The sequence below is a fragment of the Epinephelus moara genome, chromosome 22 (genome assembly GCF_006386435.1).
Source record: "Epinephelus moara isolate mb chromosome 22, YSFRI_EMoa_1.0, whole genome shotgun sequence".
In the NCBI taxonomy this organism is placed as follows: domain Eukaryota; kingdom Metazoa; phylum Chordata; class Actinopteri; order Perciformes; family Serranidae; genus Epinephelus; species Epinephelus moara.
The window spans coordinates 40,769,361-40,780,115 of record NC_065527.1 but is presented as its reverse complement, the minus strand read 5'-3'; the positions used below and the strand labels follow the sequence as shown (position 1 = coordinate 40,780,115).

The following is a 10,755-nucleotide window of genomic DNA, read 5'->3' as shown; positions in this document are numbered from 1 at the left end:
ACAGAGAGCAGAGGAGAATTGTTAACGTGTGACCATGTAGAGACAGAAATGACACGATGACATAACACCATAAATAGTATATTGTTCTGTTATTATATGAAGCGTCCGTCGCGCAAAATAATATCAATGGGGGCTGTGGGCAGGATATGTTAGACAGCTGTGCTTGTGACTTCAGGCAGAGAGACCGCTGCATCAGTGCCGAAGGAGCACGTTTTAAAATACATTTATTTTATCAATTAGTTATTAACTTTTACTATTTTTAGCAACTTGCCCGATCGGGCAAGTGAGTTGTTAGTTTACATGCCCGACCTTGAGTTTTACTTGCCCCGGGCAATCGGGCAATCCTTATTGTTGAGCCCTGCTTGAGGTTTACGTTTTTCAGCACAAATGAATTTTGTTGTATTTATTTCCAATAGCAACAAATAACCTCTAGTTTTTTGTGTTTTTGCCTTGAGCATTTGTTAAGCATTTAGTGTCTTTCTGATCCCCAACGTGTAACAACACACATAATCCTAAAATCCAATCTATAAACCAACCTAGCAACTATCGGCATTTATGTCAATTCTTAATAAGGCTGTGCAATATCAAAAAAATCAGATATTAACATTTTATTTAAATATTTCTGACCAAATACCTCAATATTGATACTGCAACAATATTAAAGTGTTGACTATTGGTGCGTTCACAAAATATTTATATATATTTAAATTTTTGATAAATAATAATCAGTAATGTGGATATAATGACTAAGCGGGTCAAAGCAATTAATAAAACAAAGTTTAGAAAATTACATCATTTTACTGTAATGTAATGCAGCCTTTAAAACCAGGAAAAGACAACACACAAAAATCTAAGACGACATCTAGAGTCATATCATAATATCGAGATAATATCAATATGTCACCCAGCCATACACTATCTGTGTCCAATAATTCAACGTCTTAAAATAGCTGAAACAGAGCCAAACCAGTAACCATTGTTGAATTCTACCCTGTCATACAAGCTTTGAGAGGAAGGAAGTGGTTAATAAGGAGGAAAGAGCAGACGGCGGGTGCTGGGACTGAAGATGGTCAGGGACGTTAAAGATTGCCTCATGTCAAACTGACAAAACTGAAACTAACGGGCTGACGTTGTTTTCCCCACGTCAATCTGATAATGACCGTACTAAAAAGGTTCCAGAGTTGGGTGACATTTTAAATAAAGACCAGCTCAGCGGTCACAGACTTCTCCTGACTGACATGGCCTTTGCCAGACGACAGGAGAAGTAGGCGGGTGACACACCACGCCAATCTGACATCAATTTTCAGAAATGCCAAACTGGAAAGTACTCAGTGAAAAAAAATACTACCACACAATTTCCATAAATGTGACTCAGAGGATCCACACACATACTCACAATGACCTACATGACATACAGTCTGCATACTGAGCTTGAGCTGTTAAAATAGCAAGATGTGCACTTTGTTGTGATGACAGAAAATACAGTGTGCGGCTGAAAAAAAGCATGAATGATGACTGTGGCCGTAAAGTGGGATAGACCAGCTGTGGGTGGAAAAAATAAATCTGTCTTTCAGCTCCAGTCAGGGTCGAGGGCTGACCCTGAACCTGCTGTAATGAGGCATCATTCAGTAAAACGCTACACTTTCTGCTGATGCGTACCCAGGTCGCTTCCTCCCCTGTGCCGTTCCCATGGCAATAGCACCCATGTTGCTACAGTTTCTCCATGGCAACTAAAGGCATGCTGACATGAGAAGGAAAAACAGGTGCACATACATTTGTCTCATTCATTGTGGAGCTCTGGTGACAAAAACTATTGAAATAAACATTTCTTGACTACATTTTACTTAAATTTTATAGTCAGATTAGTTGATTATTTTGATGTAATTGTGCTAGGTGTTTTCTATAATCATTGATTACCTTATTGTGATACAATACTGATTAATTTCATTGTATCATCTATTTTCAGCACCAGGTGTACTCAATCTTTTTGTACTATTTCCACCCTGATGAAGACACTGCGAGGTTGAAAGTGGTCTGCATACGAGTGCCTTTTCTTTTCTTTTTTACTTTTATGCAAAAACTAACGAAAAGTAAATCAAAAAGTGGCAACAAGATGAATCCAATCTTACATTTCTTTGAGGAATTATGGAAAACATCCTCAACTACGCACAAGCCAGATAAGCAGCGTCTGCACCAGAAATGACCCCCAAAACACAAAGGTTCACTGTAGAATGAGCAACAATGGAGAGACTAATGACTGCTTATCAGGCTGCTTCATCATACAAATGCAACGCACAACCAGTAGCAGCCCACACAGAGCTGACATTCAACCCACACACTTTAAGAGAGCACTTCAGTGATGTAATATTGTACAGTCCTGCCATCACTACTGTAATGCAGAGGACTAAAAATGTGTAATTTTTTTAATAAATGCTGTTTTAACATCCTCTAACTGGCAGACTTCAAGTATTTAACACAAGTGATGAGCGGACAAATGCTCTCTAAACCTGCAAGACGTTACCTAAGCTACTCAAGACCAAAAATGCCAAAACATTATCAGTTGAGAGGATTTACAGATTTTCTCTATTTTAGATCATTATAAAATTAATATATCTTTGGGTTTTAGGTTGATCGTCAATTTGTTATGTTACCGTGAGCTCTGTGAAAACAAATGATATGTATTTGGAACAGTTTTTGGTGGGACAAAAAATAATTGACGTGTTAGTAGAAATATTTGCCTTTAGCTAGACAGACAATTAACTTTATGCGAAGTTGTGAAAAGAATGTGCCAAAAATTGTTTCAATCTGGCAGGAAACCTAAACGTGAATTTTCATGACATTAAATGGCTTTTTTTTTTTTTACAAAGGGAGGCGGTAGATTATGCATAAAATTACAACTTTCAAAAGGTAAATTCAAACAAAAAAACGTGACAAACCAATGATAAAAGAATTACCTCTGAGTGTGAGAACATAAAACATGGGTGAGGGATGTTTGCAAGATGAATTTTAAGACAAAGCAGAGGTCGATCTGTGTGGTACTTTTGAGAAAAACCTCTGTGAACAGGTTGCTTTTTGTACCTCACACTCTCAATTCATTAAAAAGGAAGATTGCTCCAACATCTTATCTTAGTCTTAGCTGACACAGTGTCGTATTATGCAGAATTTCAGCCTCAGAGGGAAGACTTGCCTATTAAGGCAGCATAAAAAAGTTGTCTTGCAAGGTTGGTGTAAGTCAACATGACGCTGCCTTCAAGAAGAGAAAAAGCTCCACATAAAGCGTTGAACGCATATGAGTCAGTGAGGAAATTAGGAGAATATGACAAGTTAAGTTCAAAGTTTGGAGCAGAAACACGTGATCGATTAGTCAATTGACAAAAAAATAATCAACAATTTTAATAATCCAGCTCAACAACGACCAAATATTTATTGGCTCCAGCTTCTCAAATGTGAGGATCTGCTGTTTTATATCAATATCAGTTGAATATTTGGGGGTTTTTGGTCAGTTGGTCAGAAAAAAAAAACAACAGGCTATTTAAAGACAGCACTTTGGCCACTAGGAAATTATAATGTAAAGTTTTTACTAGTTTTGGACATTTTATTTACTTAGCCATTAAGTAAGTAATTAAAAACATAACTAACAACTTAAATAATATTGAAAATGTGTGTTAATTGAAGTCTTTTTTTCCAGAATACCTGAATTAAATATACATGAGTCTATTAATCAAAGTCTAACACTGCTTCAGGATTTCTAAATTTGATATTGTTTTGCCCCTTAGGTGAAAATGGGTAGAGTGGATGGAGAATGAATGGGTCAGTTTCAGTGGACCAGTTTGGTTCCTTTTTTCCCTCCCAGTTCATCACTGCCCCCAACAGCATCAATAATATACAAGCTGTGACTCACAAATTGTGGCCCGTGGCAACAAAAGTAAATTGACTAATGTCCTGCCATGCTCAATTGATTTTTAATTAACACAGGCAGCGGTTAACTGAACTTCATTCAATAACTAGGGTAACTATGGCAGCAGCTGGTGTGAAATGCTGCCCCTCAAGCAGACATGAGCACACACACACACGCCTCTCTGAAAGTGAGCCAGCCTCTCAGGCTTCACGCACACCTGACGGGATCACCACCTGCCTTTGACAGCCGGCATAGAATGACGTAGACAATGCAAGTAACCAGTGAGACTGGTTTGGGGCACGCACACACAGACACAAACACACCGAGGCGCAAAGATGACCGGTAAAACACCGCTGAGGAACAATCAGCCCAGTACATAGTGTCTGTTGGAGCCGGAGATGGGAATTTGAGTTGAGTTTCTAGGCTGAGCTGCTTTACACCAGTGTCCACGATAGCCTGACAACTTATTTTACCACATAGATCAACTTGCAGTTCCCCAGTGCTCAACTATGGGGGTCTAACTTGTGTCTCGCACTGCACAGTCTGCAAATAACTCCAGTGCCGCACCTGAACACCAAATTAAGCATGGCGGTTAGTCGGGGGATCCCACCTGTTGTTCCGATTTCCATTCATGAGGTCTCTGTCCGGATGACCCGGCACTCAGTGATCAATTCTCTTCGTAAAAACTTGAGTATGAATCCGCTGGCCGACACACCGCTCCCCGGCTGCGTGGCTCCCTGCTCCCCGGCTTCGGTCGCTGATATGAAACCGGGCCGCTCGGGGGTCCCCTCGGCTGAAGTCTTCTCCCCCGACCTGCCTCACCACAACTGACAGCTCAAAGTTATACAAAATGTCCCAACCGTCGTCCTTTTAAGTCTTTCCTGTTGTATCTGGAAGAAAAACGACATTATGTTAAGTGTTGGAAATGTCTGTGACAGTTTAAACACGGAGTTGAGTAAATTTCACTGACGGCGGTGGTAAAGCTAACAGCGATAGTTAGCTTTAGCCGACGACAACTAGCAACTGACTGGCAACTCGACACACAAGAATGCCATGGATATTTACCGGCTCAGTGGCTGAATTTGTCGTCCCGGTTGGTTAACGTGACAATCCGGTGTTCCTTTTCTTTATCAAACAGATATGAGGGGCTGACTACCCCGGCGTCCTACTCGGTTTCGGCGAGAAACTAACCGGTCTGAAATCTGCACTTACACCGCCCTCTCGCTCTGTAATGTAAAGATCGCGAGAACAGAAAAACAAAACTTCCTGGATACTCCTTCAAAATAAAAGCACAGCTAAAAAAAAAAAAAAAAAAGACCACACCATAAAAAGCCACGCAGATGTTTTAGTATCTATTTTAAGGCTATTACTGCTTTGTGTGCACGAATTATCAGTGGTGGAAAGTACTTGCACTCATATACTGTACTTAAGGGCACTTTGAATAGAGTCAGAAACAACCCCCTGCAATAACCAATGTAACACTACAGGGTCCACTATACCTGTAAATTAAGCCTATATAATCTGAGGGGTTGAGAGTATACAGAATTAGAATAGCAGAGACTAACACATATTTCTGTTGCATGAAGCTGTGTTTATTTGTCTGATGGAACAGTCATCTGGAGCAATTTGGGGTTCAGCCCAAGGAAACTTCAACATGCAGAGCCTGAGATCAAACCATCGAGGGTAAATAATAAATGGACTGCACTTGTATAGCGCTTTTCTCGTCTTCTGACCACTCAAAGCACTTTTACATTTGCAACATTCACCCATTCTCACACACATTGACGCATGGTGGCCGAGGCTGCCATACATGGTGCCACCTGCTACTCATCTTATGATAAGTGGACCACCTGCTCTACCTTCTGAGCCACAGCCACCCTGGTATGTGTCGTCCTCAAGCTTGGGTCCTCTACTAGAGGCCTGGGAGTTTGAGGGTTCTGCGCAGTATCTTAGCTGTTCCTAGGACTGCACTTGACTGGACAGAGAACACAGATGTTGTACCTGGAATCTGCTGGAGCCACTCTTCCAGTTTGTGGATCACAGCTCCTAATGCTCCAATTACCACTGAGAAAACTCTGGACCTCACCTTCCACATCTGCTCCAGTTGTTCCTGCAGCCCCTGGTACTTCTCAGTCATGCTCCCTTTTCCTGATGTTACTGTAAGCTGGGATTGCCACATCTACCACAACTGCCATCTTCTGCTCCTTGTCAACCACCACTATGTCCGGTTAGTTAGCAAGCAGCTGCTTGTCAGTCTTGACCAGGATCTTAGCCCTGTTGTTCTCAACCACTTTCGGTGGTGTGCTCCCTCAGGACTTGGGGACTTCTAGACCATACTCAGCACAGATGTTCCTGTACACTATCCCAGCCACTTGGTTGTGCCTCTTAGTGTACACTGTCCCAGCCTACATCTTACATCCTGCTGCTATGCACTGGACTGTCTCGGGGGCCTCTTTGCACAGCCTGCACCTGGGGTCCTGTCTGCTATGGTAGGCCACTGCCTCTATCGACCTGGGGCTCAGGGTCCGTTCTTGTGCTTCCAAGATCAGGGCCTCAGTGCTGTCCTTCAGGCTGGCCTTCTCTCGCCATTGGTGGGATTTCTTGATGTCAGCTTCTTCCTCTATCTGCTGATGGTATATCCCATGGAGGGGTTTGGTCTTCCACAATATTTCCTCTTCCTCCTCATCACCTTCTGTGTTCTGCTGCCTGAGGCACTCTCTAAGCAGGTCATCTTCCTGATGTATTCTTGGATTATTGGATGGATATATCACAATATTTTGCATTAATATATTAGTATTGTGACTAAGTATCGTGATAATATGAAATAATGAGGGCTTTGGTGATTCTCACCCCTCATAATGGCTATATTTCTGTCAAAGGACCTATTCTGCACAGTTCGTACTGAGGTTGTGATACATCAGTACTCATTTGTGATGATTTCCTGCCTCTGAGGACCTTAACTTGAATACAGTTTTGAATGCAGGACTCTTCCTTGAAATTAAGGGGGTTTTTTTTACACAGTGATATTGCTAATTTTACTTGCAATAATAACCTGCATTTTCAAAGATGTACATCTGACAGGCAAGATTGTGGAACTTCCGGTTTTACCCTGTCAAAATGTTTCTAGCTTGACGAAGCTGTTTCTCCCACCTCCTCCTCCACCGAGGGAAATCCGTCAGGAAATACCAACTGTAGAAAACAACGTCACTTCCGAGAAACTTTTGCTCTCAAATATTACGTCATGTTTTGAAACGCACGTATTTAAGGTAGTGTAGGCGTATAGGTTTCGATCTTGTCCTCCTCATCCAAACTTTTTTTTTTTTTTTTTTATCACAAAATATAATTTGACCCAATAATGACACGGTGTAAACCTACTGACAACTCGTCAGGACATACACACTCCATACTGTAGATGTCTCCAGAATCCATACATCCATAGCTCCATACAGAAACCATAGAAGAAAACAACCAGGAAATGTTGCACTACAACATGAGGAATGACTGTACTCCTGAGAGAAGCTGATGGAGCAGCCAGCAACAAACAGGTGTGACTTGACATGTTTACAATCATTCTCAAATGCTTGAATCACCTTTGCTCCCAGCAGATGTGAACCAGTCTTGGATCTTAGCTCTTGTGTTGAGTTGAAATGGAAAAGGTGATCAACTGTTTCAAGAGGAGCCCAGAGGCTGTGGCCAGGCTGATATGCTTCCCCTGGGCAGGTGGAGGCTCCATACACTATGCACGCTGGGGAAACGTCCTCAACAGCTCCATAGAAGGTAACATGCTGCACTTTGCACTGTTTATCTATACTGTATACTATATTGATAATGTAATCCTTCATTTAAAGCTGAAAAATGAACTATGGGAACTTGAATTTGAAGAATTATGTCTGTGAAAACAAAGTCTTGACATGTTACAGTATGATTATATTCTTACTTGAAACATTTTAACACCTTTTCTGTCACTTTCAGTGTTTGCTGTCAAACTTCCAGGCAGAGAGAGTCGAGCCAAAGAGCCATTCTTTGAGAACATGCAGCAGATAGTGGACGAGGTTATCGGTGTGCTGTTACCAGTGCTGAAAGAGAAGCCGTTCGCTCTGTTTGGCCACAGGTTTGATAACAATAAGGGTTTCATAAGTAACATCTTATAAGTCAGCCCCGCCTTGCCTTTTTTATTCCACCACTCCACTACTTCTTTTCTATTAACGTTTGCACTGTTCTGATCTGTTTTTAGTTTTGGTGCCTTCACCAGTTTCGCTGTGGCAGATGCTCTGAAGAGACTTCACAACCTTGAACCAATTCACATCTTCCTGTCTGGTGCCTCTGCCCCTTTTGTAAGTTTATTTATTACATTTAACTGTTCTCGGCCAGGATTATCCACACAGTTATCAACCAGTGTCAGTATATTTATCTAAGGAGGCTTTGAGTCTCTGCAAGCTCTGTTGATTAAATGGATTTAATGTGAAAGCCTGTAGATAAGTTTGAAATCGCAGGCCCCTTAATTGAATCAAATCAAAATCATATCATGGCAGACTTTGTGATGTCAGTAAATATCGTATCGTTGTCTGAAGAATCTTTGTAATATCATATGATGATGAAATTCTTACCTGATAAAGGTCTACAGACCAAAACATCTGGACAGAGTAGCTACTGAACACTTACAGTTTAGACTTGGTGTTGATCATATACCATTCATATGCTGTCTTATGTCTTTTAGTCTGAGACACGCATCAAAGCCCCAAAGAGAAGCGAGTTATCTGATGACGATTTTCTCAAGTGGATGATTTCGATTGGAGGAACTCCTCCTGAGCTGCTGGCGAACCCTGAGGTCCTGAAGCTCTTCCTTCCTGCCCTGAAGGCCGACCTACACGTTGTGGAGAACTACAAGTGCGGCTGACGACTTTGTTACCGAACTGAATCTGTATTTATCTTTTAATTTTAAATCATTTGCGATTCAGTATGAATGTTTGTAGTGACTGCTGACTTTGCTGCAGGTGCGACAAGCCAGACAAGCCGTTCCTCTCCTGTCCAGTCACGTGTTTCGATGGAAAGGATGACATTCCTCATGATTTACAAGGTCAGTCCTCTCATGTCCTGCACTTACACTCTACCCTGTTATAGACAGGGATCATGTAGCCTTCTGGATGGTAAAATTAATAACTAAATAATTTACAATAAAAACATCACCATTAAAAATAGCAAAAGTGCAGACAAGAGGTGCAAAGATAAAAAGATTATTAAAAATGATTTTAAATTAAGTTTACAAATATGGTAACAGTCATTACAGGGTGGAGTAGGCAGTGTAAAAAAGGAATGTTTCTAGCTTTGACTTAAAAGTGATCAGAGTCGGGGCTTGTCTAACATCATCTGGGAGGTTATTCCAGGTTTGTGCTGCATGACAACAAAACGCTGCTTCACCATGTTTTGTTCTGACTCTTGGGACGGTCCGTAGGCCGGCCCCAGATGTCCTCAGGGTCCTAGAAGTTGTATGTCACTAGCATGTCAGACATATATTTGGGTGCTGAGCCACAGAGTGATTTATACACAAGCAGCAAGATTTTGAATTCAGGTCGTCAGTGTAAGGATTTTAGAGGTGGAGTAAGGAGGTCATATTTCCTAGTTTTTGTCAGGAGCCTAGCAGCAGCATTCTGAATAAGCATAACACCTTCTCATGGCAACCACACTCCCTGAAGGTAGGGTCCCCCTAGCAGGACACCGCAGGACGCCATGCCACATCTCAATAACCGTTCAGGAATGCCTTGAGGAACGTGAGAAAGAGCTCAAGGTGTCGACTTGGCCCGAGCATCCATGGGACGTGCCGGTACCCTAGAGGTCCTGTGTCCATGCCTCGCCAGGTCATAGCCAAATCCGATACATGGTTGGGCCTCCTTGGACCTCAGGGTGTGTCCTGCGGTGTCTGGCACAAGGGCATTGGCGGCAGATCCTTTGAGTCCTGTGGGTTGCGAGGTGGGGAACCAGCACATCCCGTGGATGCTTGATCAGATTGGGACCTGGGAAATTTGGAGGCCAGGTTGACGCCTTTAACGCTTTGTCAAGTTCCTCAACTCATTCCTGAGCAGTTTTTGCAGTTGGGCATGACACATTGTCCCGCTGAGGGGCCACTGCCATCGGGAAGAGTTGTTGTCATGGGGGATGTACTTGTTTTGTAACAGTGTTTGGGGGGTGCATGTCAAGTTTAATGACTCAGTGTGAGTTGTCTCTATGTTCATATGTAATTAAGTATATTCATGTATTTTATCAACAGCTTGGAAAAGCATCACATCGGGAGATTTCACCATCAGAATGCTCAATGGATCTCACTTTTACCTGAAGGATTCTGAAAATGAAAAGATCATATTAGACTACGTCACGAAGCAGGTGGAAACAGCAGAAATGGACTATTTATAGTGAAATCACTGAATATTGTTTCATATGACTTAAATGCTTTTTTTTTTACTAATTCATTGTGTTGGAAATTAATTCTGAATACATCTCAGAAATGTGACATTGTGTTTCATTGTCGATCTATCAGTGCACCCAATTATTTTTTATTATTTATTAATCTGATGGTTATTTTTAATCAATTAAAATGTTAGTTTACAAATAGAAAATAGTCATAACAGTGAAAAATGACTGAATTGCTAAAAAGGACATTTTGTATTTTATTTAAAATTTAAATTTATTAAATTACTTACTACTTTAAGTGCTGGGTATATTACACATTAATTAACAATTTATTATTATAATTAATCAATTGCCAGATTTAGCCAAAAGGCTCATTTACATCTGCAGTAATAATATATAATATAAAAAAGTGAAAAGCAGCCCATATGTTTTTTCTCAATAAATTATTAAAT

General features: G+C 41.2%; 2 protein-coding genes across 6 annotated transcripts in view; one reads left to right on the top strand and one right to left on the bottom strand.

The window, feature by feature from the left end:
• The window catches only part of ago3b (argonaute RISC catalytic component 3b), a 24,647-nt gene extending 19,525 nt beyond the window's left edge, over positions 1 to 5,122 (bottom strand). For all 5 annotated transcript variants that reach the window (XM_050034317.1, XM_050034320.1, XM_050034319.1 and 2 more), the window contains exons 1-2: positions 4,964 to 5,122; positions 4,509 to 4,788 (exon numbers count right to left, since the gene is read on the bottom strand). In XM_050034317.1, the coding sequence (XP_049890274.1) occupies positions 4,509 to 4,527 (19 nt within the window). In that variant the 5' untranslated portion in view covers positions 4,528 to 4,788; positions 4,964 to 5,122. The remainder of the gene's footprint in view (positions 1 to 4,508; positions 4,789 to 4,963) is intronic.
• A 2,140-nt stretch (positions 5,123 to 7,262) lies between these two features.
• On the top strand, positions 7,263 to 10,403 carry olah (oleoyl-ACP hydrolase). Its single transcript, XM_050034343.1, has 6 exons — positions 7,263 to 7,675; positions 7,871 to 8,009; positions 8,133 to 8,232; positions 8,616 to 8,785; positions 8,893 to 8,975; positions 10,164 to 10,403. The coding sequence occupies exons 1-6, from the start codon at positions 7,546 to 7,548 to the stop codon at positions 10,304 to 10,306; spliced, it is 765 nt and encodes a 254-aa protein (XP_049890300.1). The 5' UTR covers positions 7,263 to 7,545; the 3' UTR covers positions 10,307 to 10,403.
• Positions 10,404 to 10,755: the final 352 nt, after the last annotated feature.